At 42.6% G+C, this 17080-nt stretch overlaps 1 protein-coding gene across 3 annotated transcripts in view; it reads left to right on the top strand.

Annotated features, from left to right (window-relative positions):
• Nucleotides 1-17080, top strand: part of LOC122540019 (integrin beta-3-like) — a 99762-nt gene that overhangs the window by 80055 nt on the left and 2627 nt on the right. Inside the window, exons 12-15 of one of the 3 annotated variants that reach the window (XR_006309230.1) lie at nucleotides 1547-1647; nucleotides 2873-2992; nucleotides 6095-6261; nucleotides 7212-8108. Coding sequence is in view for 2 of the 3 variants with exons in the window: in XM_043675308.1 (XP_043531243.1) it covers nucleotides 1547-1647; nucleotides 2873-2992; nucleotides 6095-6261; nucleotides 7212-7283 (460 nt within the window). In the remaining variant the exon portion in view is untranslated. Of the gene's footprint in view, nucleotides 1-1546; nucleotides 1648-2872; nucleotides 2993-6094; nucleotides 6262-7211; nucleotides 8475-17080 lie in introns of those variants that run through there. The other 2 variants (XM_043675308.1, XM_043675309.1) reach the window with 2 other exon arrangements.

Consider the following 17080-nt stretch of genomic DNA (forward strand, 5'->3'; position numbering starts at 1 on the left):
CCTCCCCCACTCACCTATTGTACTCTATGCTACTTTCTCCCCACCCCCACCCTCCTCTAGCTTATCTCTCCACCCTTCAGGCTCTCTGCCTTTATTCCTGATGAAGGGCTTTTGTCCGAAACGTCGATTTTACTGCTCCTCGGATGCTGCCTGAACTGCTGTGCTCTTCCAGCACCACTAATCCAGAATGAAGAAGAGTAAGAGGTCACTTGTTTAAAATGTACAATATTCGGAGGAGTCTTGATCATGTGGATGTGGAGAGTATGTTCTGTTGCACAGGGAAATCTACAACAGAGTCACAGTTTCAAAATAAGTGACTGTCTATTTAAAGCAGTCAGAGAGTCATAGAGCTGTACAGCATGGAAACAGATCCTTCGGTCCAACCCGTCCATGGTGACCAGATATCCCAACCCAATCTAGTCCCACCTACCAGCACCCGACCCATATCCCTCCAAACCCTTCCTATTCATATACCCATCTAAATGCCTCTTAAATGTTGAAATAGTACCAGCTTCTACCACTTAATTTCACCCAAATACGTTCCTCCAATATTAGTTGTGAATTTCACTGTTTGTTAATTTTCCCAGATGCACTCTGATATTCAGCGATACATGAATTCAAAACAGCAAAGGTAGTAACTGTGCAGATTCTCTCTCTTTCTCTCTCCTGCACTGTCCTCACCATGTGCTTCCTTTGTCTGTTCTTCTCCCTTTTAAAACTACTGTTGTTTTGACTTTTTTTTCCAAAGTTCCAAAACAATGCAACAACATATAAAACAGTAATTGCTGCTCCTGGAATTTGAGGAAATCACCTCCAGCACCTAAAATACCTCAAAAAAGGAGCAGCTGTTACAGCCAGAAATTTTTCCCATCCTCCATCTTGGATTACCTCCTCCATCTTGGATTACCGACCTTTGGAAATCTCTTCCTTCAGAGTACTTAAATATTTTAAGGCAGTGGTTGATAGATTCTTGATGAGCGAGAAGGTGAAAGGTTATTGGGAGGCTAGATGGAAAGGTAATATGGAGATTATAAAAAGATCAGCTAAGACCTCATGAATTGGGATGGCAGACTCTGAGGCCTTTTCCTGCTACACCTTCTTTGCATGCTCTTATGATCTCTTTACTGTTTGAGGGAATTTACTATAAGCACGCTAGCTGCCTTATTTCTTATATTACAACAATTTGGACATTTCAGGAGTACTTAGTTGCTTTGGAATGCCCTAAAATTGCAATAGCACTTCAGAAATGCAAATCTTCCTTTGAAGGAAGATTGAACAAAAAAAAAACTAAAGAACCAGAAAAACTAACTGAGAAGCTCAATTGAAGAGAAAACAAATTTCAAAGTGAACACTGATGGGTCAAAACAGGAATAGGTTTGCTTGCAATGTCCTTTAACCTGTTGATTCTCAGATGTCAAATCTTATGAATGCCATCATTAGTGAGGACCAGGAGAAGAAAAATTTGAGATTAATTTGCTTCAAAACCAAATAAAGTTTCATAGAAGTCTTAATTTTGTTTGCACCTCGTTCCTTCCTTCTTTTGCAGGAGCTGTGTCGAGTGTAAAGTGTTTGAGACTGGGAAATTGATGGAGAACGGCACGTGTGACAAGGTATGCAGGGATGAGATCCGAAGAGTGAGGACGTTGGGTAAGTTTCCAAAGTGACCTGTCAGGTTAGATGACTAGCATTCCTGCCTACACACTCAGACTAGAGCACTGGTGGAACAGCATCACCCAATAAACCTTTCCTAAAGGCATAATGTCACCCAGTAAACCCTTACCCGATCACAGTGTCCTCCAGTAAACCCTCCCCCAGTCACAGTGTCCTCCAGTAACCCTTCCCAGTCACAGTCTCCTCCAATAAATTCCAATAAATTCCTGATGAAAGGCTCCAGCCCTAAATGTCGATTTTCCTGCTTCTCGGATGCTGCCTGATCTGCTGTACTTTTCCAGCAAAACACTCTCAGCTCTGATCTCCAGCATCTGCAGACCTCACTGTCTCCAATAAACTCTTGCCCAGTAATAGTGTCCTCTAATAAATCCTCGATAAAAACCGAACAAACTACAGATGCTGCAAATCAGAAACAAAAGCAAAAGTTGCTGGGAAACCCAGCAGGTCTGGCAGCACCTCTGAAGAGAAATCAGAGTTAATGTTGACCTGAAACATTAACTCTGATATAGGTTCACCACTGCTCCCAGACCTGCAGAGCTTTTCTAGAAATTTTTGTTTTTGTTTCCAGTATGCCCTCCCCAGTCACATTCACCTCTAATAGCCCTCCTTAGGCACAGTCTCCTTCAGTAAATCCTTTCCAGTCAGTGTCCTCTAGTAAACCCTTCCCCAACCACCGTGTTCTCCAGTAAATCCACCCTAGTCACAGTGTCCTCCACTAACTTAGCAGTTTCCTGTGTGGCACTTTGTCAAAGGCTTACAGAAAATCCAAAAAGATAATGGCCACTAGCTCTCCTTTGTCTAACTTGTTTGTTATGGGCATTGTTACTTGGGGATTGTGCAGTGAAGTGATTGTAACGAGGTCAGCCAGGTGCACCTCATGGAATATTGATTCCTTGATTGGACTAGATTAACAGCCCCAATCAGGGAGCCCTAGCTGACAGATATAAATAGGAGTGTCAGAGGTTCTGTTCACTCTGAGACCTGACTCAGAGGAAGCTAGATCAGTGTCAAAATTTCTCCATGTGTATATAAAGGGTGACGGGATATTGGCCTCTATGGAGTTATTGCAGGTTGGTTCTGGACAACAGAAGGTGATTGTGGTACGCTGCTGCAATGGCCAATTAGGAATTGGTGGCCAATTTGGTTATCTTTCCATTTCATTCAATCACACTTGATTATTGTCCTGTCCATCTCTCTGAAGATACAGAAACTACAGATGGTGTCATCTGTACCTATAAGGACGAGAATGGCTGTGTTGTTCGGTTCCGTTATCACGAAGAGTCAAATGGAAAATCGATTCTGTCAGTTATTGAAGAACCAGGTTTGACAAACAGTTATTCCTTGTATTGGCTCGGTTCCTCTGTATGTGATTATTTTGTTTCTTTTTTTCAATTTTCATGTTAATCAATACAAATGCAATGTCTTGTAAAAATCATAATTTTACATCAGTGAAGGTTAAGGAGAGTGACATTCACTTCACACAAGCTCTAGGCAATGACCAGTTCCAACAAGAGAGAATCTAACTATCTCCCCTTGATGTTCAATGCCATTACCATGCACAAAAACAACATTGTGGAGGTTACGAATGACCAAAAACTGGACTTGCCACATAAACACGAAGGTTCCAAGAGCAGGTCAGAGGCTAGGAATGCTGCAACAAGTAACTCCGCTCCTGACTCCCTGAAGCCTGTCCACTATCTACAAGGCACAAGTCAGGAGTGTGGTACAATATCCTACACATGTCTGGATGAGTGCTGCTCCAATAATCCTCAAGAAACTCAGCGTTATCCATCATAAAACAGTCCACTTGATCCACAACTTTAAACATTTATTCTTTCCACTGCAGGAACTTACCAAGCTACCTTTAACAGCACCTTCCAAAACCAGGACCTGTGTCACAATTAATTCATAGAAACTAAGCCATCTGAAAGTTCTCCTCCAAGTCACACAGCATCCTGACTTGGAACTACATTGCTGCTCCTTCATTGTTACTAGGTCAAAATCTTTCACTTTAACAGTGCTGTGGCTGTACCTGCACCACATGGAGTTCCAAGATTCAGCTCAGTACCATCTTCACAAAGGAAATTAAGAATGGACAACAAATGTTAGCCTTTCAAATTACGATGACATCCCATGAACAAAGCAAATATAAGGTAGACAGTTCAAAATAAAGGTTTCAAAAGAAGGTAAAACCTCCATTCGGAGGAGGTTAGTAACCACCGGGCTTAGATTCAAATTTGTGGGAAATGAAACAGAGATGACATGAGGATAGTGGTTGGGGTTGAAAGTAATGGTGCACAAAGTTAGCTGTGTAGTTATATTTCTGAGCAGATTTTCAACTTGTCATCCCTGTGTAAAACTGCCATTGCAAATCAACAATGACATAAACAGGATTGTAATCTGGGCAGTTTTATTACCAGGCCTCAATTTGAAAATCTGCTCTGTTATTTTGCCCATTATAACAACACATTGCTTAATCCCCCTTCCAAGTTGATGTTGCTCCAACTGATGCTTTACAAGACCATTTCATGGCAACACAATTCAGCGAGTGATATAATTCAGCCAAGAGTATCACTTCTACCCTCTCATAGGAGTAAGTTCTGCTGCCAAGAGATGCTAACCACACTGATTGGCTAGCATCGGTAGTGAGTGCTGCTGGGTAAACAAGGGGATTTAGATTCCGGGGTGAGGCAAGTCCAGAATCTTGGACAGGGAGGAATTGGGCAGTCTTGAGAGGGAGGTTGGGGGAGTAAGTTGTGGGTTTTGGAAGCTAGGCAGGGACGAACAAATTGAGGGCAACATCTTTGAGGGGTTACATGTAATCCAGTTGTGCCCCTAACGCATGTCCAGCTTCCCCTCCCCTTACCTTCTTTCCAATAATACTTGGATCAACTGCCTTAGTAACAAGCTCAATCTGCCATTAATTATTAAATAAAACCAGCAGGCAGCCTGCTGACTTCAGTATCTGCCCATTTACTATGTTATAGACCTTGGGTTGGAGGGGGATGGTGAAGGGCTACCCACCATATTTTATTATCTCATCTCACTGTGGACAACATATCTTGTTGTGGGCCTGCATAAAATCCGGCCACAAATGAGTATAACTATTATATCACCCTGATGCCACCTTTAAGGATTCCTGATATCAAGATCTCATCTGCATGTTTGTCACATTTGCTCATTTAAATCCTCATTTTTTGACACTTCTTAAAATTCATCAAATGATCCTGTATGAGCCCTCGATGTTAGTTTTGTGTTTGAGTGGCAGCAGGCAGTGGCGACATGCCAGCCTTATTAACATGCACAAATGGAGTCCCTGAAAAGGGGCCCCAATTTGCTGGGTAGTGCGGTGACTCAGTGGTTTGCACTGCTACCTCAGTGCCAGGGACCTGGGTTTGATTCCAGTCTTGGGCATTGTCTGTGTGGAGTTTGCACATTCCCCCCTGTCTGCGTGGGTTTCTTCCAGGTGCTCCAGGTTCCTCCCACAGTCCAAAAATGTGCAGGTTAGGTGAATTGGCCATGCTAAATTGCTCATAGTGTTCAGGGATATGTAGGTTTGGTACATTAGTCAGGGGAAATGTGAAGTAATAGGGTTGAGGAATGCGTCTGGGTGGGATACACTTTGGAGGGTCAATGTGGACTTGTTGGGCCAAATGGCCTGTTTCCACATAGTAGGGATTCAATGAATGTAATAGTTTCCCCTCTCTTTAACTCAAGATTTAGTCCCAAAACCAGACCACAAATCCTTTCCATTTAAAAATATATCATTAACTGATACTGTTGCGTCTGCCTTTCATTCCTGGATATTTGGTAACAAGGGATATTAAACATTCAATCATGAGCCTTAACTGAGCCATGTCTCTGTTGAATGTCATCCTAATTCCACGTGTTTTCAGCTCATCTCCCCATATTAGCTCCTTCTTAAACATTGCCAGAAAAAGACATGAAGTCAAGGCATTTTGTCTTGCACTCATTGAGTCTGAAAGATTTGTCCAGTTTGAATTTAGTTGGTTAATTAAAATGAATGGTTAACAGTTTCCACTGCATTTCTATGACAACTAAAGTCCAACCAATGAGTGCCCTACTTGCCTGCTGTTTTCTTTCCGAAGTGCGTTTTCTCCAGTTTCGGTCCCAGTGGGAACAAACCAGAAAATGCATGTATTTTTTTTTGCCAAGTTTAGTTTCACCCTTAGAATTGATGTGCCTACAGTTTGATACATCCTCTCTCTCACTTTTTCTAAAGTCCTTAATATTGTTGTTTTTGGGGTGTTTCTAATGTTGCTGCTATTTTTATCAGCTCCATTGCTGCTCCCTTTTGCTATGCTCTGCTTCATTTCATCTTTTATCTAACATTGAGGAGGAGGAAGACCACCTTCTAAGTTGCTACATTAATGCAACATGTTTTCCTATTCTACCCCTGCAGAGTGCCCCCCACCAGTGAACATCCTGCTGATTATCCTGTGTTTGATGGGCGCCATCCTGTTGTGTGGTTTGGTGGCTCTATTGATGTGGAAGTTGCTGGTCACCGTCCACGATAAGCGAGAGTTTGCCAAGTTTGAGGCAGAAAGAGCCAACGCAAAGTGGAATACGGTAAGACGCACACACACACCTCCCTATGCAATCTCGAGCCCCGCACACCACATATAGTTCGACACATGTCCCTCATAGACTGATAGGAAAAGGCACACTGATTTGTTTTAATTTATTGTTAAGTGTATTTATTACGAACACACTGCAAAGTGTTTAGTGTCACCACTGTCTGGCACCACCTTAAAACAGAAAACAAACAAAAACACAGAATATAAAGCCATAGAAATAAAACATTAAAGTTCATCTTATAGTCTTATAAAAATAAAGTTAGGTGGACTTTGGAATAGCTCTTGCTTCTAGCTCAGCCCTGAGCCTGGATCCAGGTTCCTCCACCCAACACCTCGATTCCATGCTGCTAAACTGACAACACTGCTACACCTGCCCTTTACCATGCCGCAGCTGCTGCGGGAGGAGTTGCCACTCTCCAGCGCCATCTTACCTCCACCAACAACGCCACTGCCATGAGTTCACGCTGGGCCTCCCTCTCCAATGCAGCCACTGCCTGTGCTGTAAGGACCAAACTTGCTACTGTTGCCACGTCCACTGTCAGGCATCAAGGCCTAGCCTGAGACCTGCTCACTTGTAGGAGTGCACTACTATTGGGAAACTGAATTCTATAAATGTGGTCAAACAGGGAACACCTTGCGCATTAGCTAGTGTGCAAATAATGGTCATAGTTGATGTTATTTAAATGACACTGTATTTTGTAAATTTAAAAACATGTTCTGAATAGTTCTGAAGTTCATCAATGGGTTTTAGTGCTGTGCGACTACTTTGTGTAAAGCTGTATTATACTGATCTTTATGTGGCTGTATACCCCTATCACTGTCTCACTGCAATGATCCCCTCAGACAGGTACTGCACTTACAGTGTAATGGGCTACATATTCTGTAAATGCACTCACTGAGCAAGATGCAGTTTCACCATGTTTACATCTTGTTTCCTTTCAGGACAACAACCCACTGTACCAAGGGCCAACGACAACCTTCACAAATTTCACCTACACTGGCAATACAGACTGAGGGGAACATCGGCACTGAGAGGGTTATACAACCCACAGCAAGGAGAGCTTCAAATAGGCTGCATGGGGCACAAAAACCAAGGGGCTTAGCGTTTTAATTCTGAATGAAATGGCTTTCCTTTCACTGGCCAATGTCGCGCTGGACACAGGCACAACTTCACTCTGTAAAGCCTATCTTCCCTCAATAGTGGGTCACTCGACCTAGAAACGGCACTGAGACACAGTCAGGTGGCCCTAGTGTATTTCCTCAGTATGTGTTTGAACCTGCCACAGTGAATATTTCTGACATCTGAACAGTCTCTCTGAAGATCACAATAGGTCAGCACACTGCAGCATGTACACCTTCACAAAGGGTATTGATAGAGCAAATAAGACAAACCAATTTCTCTGACTAGTAGTTCTGTAACCAAAGGACAGAATTTTGAAGTCATTGTCAAAGGACCAAGGCAGAGATAAAGAAAATAGTTTTTTACCTGAGCAATTATTATGATTTGAAACGTGCTGGCTTAAAGGTTGATAGATGTAAATTCAACAGTAAATTTCAAAGGTGAATTAGTTAAATATTTGAAGGGATAATTTTGTGGGTCTTATGGGACTAATTGGGTTGCTTCATGTACTATATGATTCAATCCAAGACTGCCAGCTTTAAATGCTGCTTTGCCATAAGACATTGGAGCAGAAATTAGGCCATTCGGCCCATTGAGTCTGCACCACCATTCAATCATGGCTGATAAGTTTTTCAACCCCATTTTCTCACTTTCTCCTGTAACCTTTGACCAGGGTTGGAGCATCATAATTGGGCCTCGACAGTCCTGGGTTTAGAAAGGTCCCATACCTGACTGTAATCCCATTGTTCCCACTGGAAGTGGGCAAGATTGGGTTTCAATTGATGCTGTCTGGGTGTGTTTGATCAGTTGATAGAGGTATACAGAGTTAGGGGAAAGGAAGGGAGAAACTGGTGGATCATCTTTGGAGACAGCGGAATCTGTAAACTGACTCCAATTCAACTGAATGTGTCCTTACAAACACAACAGAAGCTGCACATTTGACTGCTGTGGGTACATATACTGCACAGCAGCTCAACAGTGTCACTTGATCCTGCTTCCCAACTCTATCATAGATTACATTACAGTGTGGAAACAGGCCCTTCGGCCCAACAAGTCCACACCGACCCGCCAAAGCGCAACCCACCCATACCCCTACATTTACCCCTTACCTAACACTACGGGCAATTTAGCATGGCCAATTCACCTGACCTCCACATCTTTGGACTGTGGGAGGAAACCGGAGCACCCAGAGGAAACCCACGCAGACACGGGGAGAAAGTGCAAACTCCACACAGTCAGTCGCCTGAGGCGGGAACTGAACCACTGTGCCACCGTGCCGCCCACAATATCCTGGGAATGTGGCTCAGTAACTCTATAAACCCTGTCCAATTTACATCAAGGTAAATTTGCCGTAGTTCTGTTGGCCCATAGACTACTCTGCATTACAATCGGCCAAATAAGCTAACCAATCCTCAGCTATAACCTACAGTGGCTCAGAAATCAATGGAACTGAGCACTGCAGACTGTATGGTGTGATGTTCAACAGATTCACTGAGTTCAGAGTAATGAAAGTGGGAAAGGAGGGAGAAGATGGGGAAGCCAACCAGGATTCCCAGTCCTGATTTACATCCCAGAACACTCTGCTCTTTAAATCTGTATAGGTTGCTGCACAAACAGCTTGAGACTGAAGCCAGAAAGAAATATGATTAAGTTATACATCCTGTGGTAGTGCTGTTTTCATTCTTGTTTATTGAATTTAGTTTAAATACTGTTGAAGTACCTCATATGTACATATTTATCTTCTCATGGTGAAGGAAAACCAGTTCATTTTATTGACTATTTTCTAACCTCACACAATGAACATTGTTGACTGTTAGCACAATATAGAATAGCTTCTAATCATCATTCCCACTCTTAGCCACAACCTGACAATTCATTCCAAAGTTTAAACACTTCTCTGCTGACAGAACTACCCCCTGACAACTAACCTACAATGTCAGGTTGAACTTATGTAGGGCCTTTGAAGTGTAAGCGCGCAACCTGGACACTGAGCTAATGATAGATAAGATGGTGTGATACGGTGGGAGGACTTAGGTGAATGACAGTTCAGTCAAGGATATGGCTTTTTGATAGGAGGAGAGGCTGAGGGAGCGAACTCTGGCCTCCTAAGCATCCTCCTAGTAGCTTCATAGAGATATGAGGTGGGGTTGGGGGGTTGGGAATCTCCTGGCTGTTCCATGGAGGAACTCTCTGGTGATTGCCTTTCATGGCCCCAATACCATTGCTGGAGAGGTGCTCCCTCCAGTTGCTGGTGTCTGCCTGCCTAGGCCTGACACCTTGCCATTTGACCCACCCTTCCAGGGCACAATGACAAAGGGGTAGACTTTTCCCTCTGCCTATGCCACCTCTGTCAGCAGCATTGCCCAGTGCTGACTTTGATTGGCTGCCAGTTCTGAAGAGTGGACAGCATGATTAATTGGCTGGAGATATAGCAACAGGATTGGCCAGTGCCAGTAAAATAGCCACCACAATGCCACCATACATTCACACAGTCTTCAGACCACGGTCGCTCTCAACATCAAGATTCCTGGCTTGCTAGTAATATCCCAACCATCATTGGACAAGTGAATGTGCGAATAGTCCATCAATGAAATAGACTGCCCATAGTAACAGAAGTTAACTTATTCCAATGCAGATTTGCTGGAGCTTCATCAGAAAGTAAGGATTTGTGACAGAACGCATGCGTATTTGAGACAACACTTGGGAGGATTGTAACACACCTGGGAGGAATCAATGACCTATAATTCTCAAGACTGTCTATCACCAGTGATTTTATTTGCCCAATATCTGGGCTATTGCCAAAATTCTGATAGGATTTAATTGTGAAGCTTAGTCAACATTTCCATTACCTTTGTATGATACACCACCAAGAGGCTAGACATTGAACTGAATGGGATCGATTTCTTCCTTTGTCTCAATTCCAATAACCTTCTATTAACTCAGAAAATTCAATTTCCATGAAGTATGCTAATTCCCAGATAGAAGGGAGCCACACAAATTAACTTTTTGTCAACATTTTTTGTAGATATCTTAAATCAAGATATTTTGAAACACAATCAAGCTAGTTATGAGTCAGCATCTATTTGGTTGGAAGCAGTAGGGAGGTGTTTTGAGATGATTCTTGTTCTGGTTAGGAGCTAGGGAAAAAAAAAGAGGAAGGTTTCATATTTTCTCCAGATAAACTTGGATTAGGAGCAGCTATGAAAACTGACTCCACAAGATTTTGAAATTGGCACAGGTTAACCTTTGTTTAATTATCTCTTTGTTGGAGATAGGTTCTACTCTATAACGCATGTTTTTCTTCTATTGCTTTTGTTGTGTGGTGACTGGATTTGGGGAAATTATGGATTGTGATAAATGATAAATTTAACTGTATGCTGATGGAGTAACAAAATATCAGTCAGGTGTGGATTAGGAAACAGGTAGCACATTCTGGTTTGGTGATTCAGAATGTGGGTGATGTCCCACTCAGTCATTCAGCTCTCTTGGAGTTCCAGGCAGACTGATTCTAGGGTGTGTAGCCTGTTTGCCCTGCTGGCTAGGACACTCTGTTCCCCCTCAAGTTAGTACTGTATGAAAGTCAGAAACACAAGTACCAAAGTCACTGATTGGACCAGCTCTTGCAAGGACACAAAAAAGGATTACTATGGAGTAAAAGATAGAAAGACAACTGAGCAGAATTTGCCTACCCAGCGCCTTGATTGACATGCCATTTGTCCTCAGTGCACCACAATTGAGGTGCCAGTAACTTAGTAAGGACACTTAGTGTTGACCATTGACACTGGGTGGCATGTGCCCGGGTATGGTTGTGGGATAGCCAGTTGACTCTCACTGTCGAATACTGAGAGTGAGAAATGGGCACCTGGCTGGCCACAAGACTGAGTTCTGTGTCAAAACAGTGCCTTCTGCACACCCACTTCCACAGCTCCTTTCAGCACCCACTGAGATGTTTTTTACAGGCAAAGTAGTGCTTTTTGAAAGTGTGGTCTCTGTTGTAATGTAGGAAATGGGGTAGACAATGTGTGTAAAACATTATCCCACAAGTAGACCTATGATAATGACCTAGACAATCTGTTTTTGCAAAGTTGGTTGAAAACCGATATTGACTTGGAGACTGGAGAAAACTTCCACTGAAACAATGCCATGGAACCTGCTCTGTCCACATGAGAGGGAGGGAGAATGAGAGAGAAGTCTGTGAACACTGGCTTGCTCTGGAAGGGCAGGATTCTCATTTCACAACTCACTTTGTGTGAATTGATAGCACTTCTTGATCAACTCTGGTTACTGCAGGAGGTTTCATTTCAAAATATTTCTTTAAGCATAAGCCCTCAGCAAATCTGTCCAATCAGGTCATACTTTCCACCTGTCTTCATCTATCCCCACTTCACTACCCTGCTCCTGCCACCCCCTTTATCTGCAGTTCCTCTTACACCCACCCCCAGTCCCGAAGAAGGGTTACACCTGAAACGTTGACTTCTCCATCTCCTGATGCTGTCTGGCTCACTGTGTTCTTGCAGCCTCCTGCCTGTCGACTTTGGATTCCAGCATCTGCAGTGTTTTTTTGTCTCTCAGCAAATTTGTGGCAAAAGTTTTATTTACACAGAAACGTGGGTTAAACAATAACATCAGTGCTTTAGATTTTTATACATTTGTAAATATCAGTAAATCTTTAACAAGTTTCCAATCCAGAACATTATGTGTAGTCTGGCTTTTAGTGTGATTATCAATCATTCCCAGGTCAGCTTTAACACATAAAAGTGCTCTGTCTTGCATTCTCTGCTGCTCCAGAATTGTAACCCTACATAAACATGCATCATACTGAATCATGACACCGGAAATGAATGAGTAACAGTTCAAGGTGAATTCCAGACACTCTGTACCTATCTGCTGGGGATTGAGGTACTCCAGTCATATTCTATTCATACAGACAATGTAACCTCCAACCAGAGCTAGCAATGCCAAGAATAGGACAAGGGTCATCATCGAGCTCATTTCTTATACTGTCACTAAACAAACAGGTTAAAAACACAAGACTGTTCCAGGAGTTCTGCTGGATGGGAAAGTGATTGGGATATCAGAAAGGGGAATCTGCTTCCTACCCCAATTCTCCAATCAGTACTCCTCACTTTTTCTTCCCAACCCATTACCTTTTCCACCCATACACCATCCCTCTAAACCCACTCCCACTCTACCACTGATCTCTCTCCCCAACACACCTCCACACCAATCCAGCCCCCACAGCATCACTCACCTTCCGTTCTACCACTGCCCCCTGTCGAGAAATGAATAAGTCAGAGGATTTTCCCTCGTATTGGAATTACAGCATGGCTGGTCAAACCTAGTCAGTGCTTCCTCTCCTAACTGTGTCTCAGTCCGGAAGTCAGAGTGAGATGGGGGTTTTTCTTCTAAACAGATTCTTACTGATCTGTGGAATGAGGCCACTCTGTGATAATGGTTAAGGCAGTTCTGTTCTCTGCTGGGAAGGAGACCTGTGTCTGAAAAGCCTTTGGTTTCTGAATTTTACAAAGGTGTTGTCAAGTATAAGAATTATAAGAAGTATAATTATCCACTGCTTTCAAACAGATATTATTAATACATTGAGACTGATGTAATAAAAATACTAATTTTATAACATCTCGACACAAGTGTGAGCTATGTGAAGTACACAATTCTCCCAATTGGATACTACTCAAGCAGCGTGTGTTCAATGACAGGACCTTGTGATCATCCCGCACTAATGTAGGATTCTCAGATTACACAAATGAACCTATTTCGTTTTGAATGATAAAATGCAGCAGCATTTTGACACTGAAATAAAGCAAAAGTAACAGTTTACAGCTCTTCCTCCCGTCATTAATGTAGATCAGACAGAATCTCCACTCTCCTCAAACATTTCAATCCACATTTATTACACTTTATACGTGATTCAGGCTGACATACTATTATGACAACCCTAACCCAAATGTAGCACATTTCTTGTGTCACACAACTACTTAACCACTGCTGTACACATTTCATCCATGACTGCCCCTGTCGAGAACATACATATAAGAAAGGAGAATAGGCCGAAGAATAATGGCAGCACTGCAGCAATTCCAGAGGCTCACCACCACTTTCTCAAGGATGATATATATTATCTTTTCCAGTAATATCAACATTCCATAAAAGAATAAAAATGTGCATATCAAGTATCCAACTATTTCATAGTAGAATGTGTGCACTGCAATTCATCTAAGGTACAATCCCAACATTGCAAGGATTTGCAATCCAGGGTTTTGATCCAGCAATAGAAAGAACAGCAATACAGTTTGAGATTAAAATAATGTGTGACTTGAAGGGGAAACTGCAGATGGAGATGTTCCCATTTGTTGCTCATTTGTCCTTCTTTTGGGTAAAAAATTCCAAATCAAGGTTGCATTTGACCGAGTGTGGTATCAACAAGCCTGAGCAAAATTAGAGTCAATGGCAATTAGGAAATGGATATCTCGCCACTAATTGGAACCATACTTGGCATAATGAAAGATGGTTTTGATTGTTGGAGGTCAGTCATGTCAGCTTCAGGGTAATGTTCTTGGTCCAACTATCTTCAGACTCCTCATTAACGACCTCCCTTCAATCATAAGGTCAGAAATGGGATGTTCACCGATGATTGCACAATGTTTAGCACCATTTGCGACTCTTCAAGTACTGAAGCACTTCTTGTCCAAATATTTCAAGACCTAGATAATATCTAGACTTGGGCTGACAAGTGGCAAGCAACATTCATGCTACGCACTGTCACAAAGAGAGAATATAACCATTTTTCTCAACATTCAATGGCATCACTATCACTGAGTCCCCCACTGTCAACATCCTGAGGATTACTATTGACCAGAAACTGAACTGGACTAGTCAGATAAATACTGTTGCTACTACAGCAGATCAGAAGCTATGAATTCTGCAGGAAGTAAGTCACTTCCTGACTTCCCAAAGCCTGTCCACCATCTACAAACCATAAGTCAGGAGTGTGAAGAAAAATTTCCCCCTTACCTGGATGAATGAAGCTCCAACACTCAAGAAGACTGACATCATCCAGGATAAAACAGCCCCATTGATTGGTATCACATTCACGAACATCCACTTCCTCCACCACCAATACTCAATAACAGCAGAGTGTACTATTTACAAGATGCACTGCAGAAATTCACCAAAAATCCTAACACAGCAACCCTTCCAAGTCTAAAACCATTTCCATCTAAAAGGACAAGGATAGCATAGCAGATACTTGGTAATGCTACCACCTGCAAGTTCCCCTCCAACCCACTCACCATCCTGACTTGGAAACATATCGCTGTTCCTTCAGTATCACTGGGTCAAAATCCTGATACTCCCATTCTAGCAGTACATGAGTCTAGCTACAGTCCAAGGTGTAGCAGTTCAAGAAGGGAGCACACCACCACCTTCTCCAGGGAAATCAGAAATGTCCACATCCCATTCACGAATAAAAAACTTTCCTCCATGAAACATCCCACTATTATTTTAATATCCTCTCTATCATCCAATTATATTCTCCACCAAGATAACAGGTTATACACTCATACAGCTTGGAAACACACCCTTTGGTCCAACCAATCCATGCCAAACATAATTCCAAACTAAGCTAGTCCCATCTGCCTGCTCCTAGCCCATTTCCCTCCAAACCTTTCCTATTCATGTATCTATCCAAATTTCTTTTAAATGTTGTAAATGTGCCCAAATCCACCACTTCCTCAGAAGTTCATTCCACACGCAAACCATCCTCTGTGTAAAAAAATCTGCCCCCATGTTTTTTTCAAATCTCTCTTCTCTCACCTTAAAAATGTGCTCCCCTCATCTTGAAATTCCACATCCTAGGGAAGAGACAACTACCTTTAGACCATAAGACATAGGAGCGGAAGTAAGGCCATTCGGCCCATCGAGTCAACTCCGCCATTCATTCATGGCTGTTGGGCATTTCAACTCCATTTACCCGTATTCTCCCCGTAGCCCTTAATTCCTTGTGACATCAAGAATTTATCAATCTCTGCCTTGAAGACATTTAGCATCCCGGCCTCCACTACACTCTGCGGCAATGAATTCCACAGGCCCACCACTCTCTGGCTGAAGAAATGTCTCCGCATTTCTGTTCTGAATTTACCCCCTCTAATTCTAAGGCTGTGTCCACGGGTCTTAGTCTCCTTGCCTAACGGAAACAATTTCCTAGAGTCCACCCTTTCCAAGCCATGTATTATCTTGTAAGTTTCTATTAGATCTTCCCTTAATCTTCTAAACTCCAATGAATACAATCCCAGGATCCTCAGCCATTCCTCGTATGTTAGACCTACCATTCCAGGGATCATCCGTGTGAATCTCCGCTGGACACGCTCCAGTGCCAGTATGTCCTTCCTGAGGTGTGGAGATCAAAACTGGACACAGTACTCCAAATGGGGCCTAACCAGAGCTTTATAAAGTCTCAGTAGCACAACGGTGCTTTTATATTCCAACCCTCTTGAGATGACTCTATCTCTACTCCTCATGATTTTATAAATTTCTATAAGGTCACTTCTCAACTTCCTATGCTCCAGTGAAAAATGTCCCAGACTATCCAGCCTTTCTTTAAAACTCAAACCTTCCATGCCCAGCAATATCCTGGTAAATCTCATCTGAATCCTGTCAAGCTTAATAATGTCCTTCCTATAACTGGGTAAATAGAACTGTACAAAGTATTCCAGAAGAGGCGTCACCAATGTCCTTAACCAAAAGTGAGGACTGTAGATGCTGGAAACCAGAGTTTAGATCAGAGTGGTGCTGGATGAAGGGCTTTTGCTCGAAACGTCAATTTTCCTGGTCCTCGGATGCTGCCTGACCTGCTGTGCTTTTCCAGCACCACTCTCACCAATGTCCTTGTCAACCTCAACATGACCTCCTTACTCCTATACTCAAAGCAATGAAGACAAGTGTGCTAAGAGCCTTTTTAACCACCCTGTCTATTAGTAATGCAAACTTCAATTAAAAACAGTCACCACAGATCATACAGGCCTCCAGCATCTCCCACATGCTGCAGCCATAAGGCATTGCCTGCCCAACCATTTTATTTTATTTAACTAATCATTGTTTCAAGTTCAGAAAGAGAACTGCACAATAATTTATCGTTTACATTAAGTAGTTTCACACATTAAGCATTGATTTAATCAATCACATGTATTTGTTTAAGCTATTATCCCAATTTGCTATGGACTTCACTAAGGCATTCGACAAGGGTCCCCATGGGAGACTGATTAGCAAGGTTAGATCTCGTGGAATACAGGGAGAACTAGCCATTTGGATACAGAACTGGCTCAAAGGTAGAAGACAGAGGGTGGTGGTGGTGGAGGGTTGTTTTTCAGACTGGAGGCCTGTGACCAGTGGACTGCCACAAAGATCGGTGCTGGACCCTCTACTTTTTGTCATTTACATAAATGATTTGGATACGAGCATAAGAGTTAGTAAGTTTGCAGATGACACCAAAATTGGAGGTGTAGTGGACAGCGAAGAGGTTATCTCAGATTACAACAGGATCTGGACTAGATGGGCCAATGGGCTGAGAAGTGGCAGATAGAGTTTAATTCAGATAAATATGAGATGCTGCATTGTGGGAAAGCAAATCTTAGCAGGATTTATACACTTAATGGTAAGGTCCTAGGGAGTGTTGCTG

The sequence above is a fragment of the Chiloscyllium plagiosum genome, chromosome 33 (genome assembly GCF_004010195.1).
Source record: "Chiloscyllium plagiosum isolate BGI_BamShark_2017 chromosome 33, ASM401019v2, whole genome shotgun sequence".
Classification (NCBI taxonomy): Eukaryota; Metazoa; Chordata; class Chondrichthyes; order Orectolobiformes; family Hemiscylliidae; genus Chiloscyllium; species Chiloscyllium plagiosum.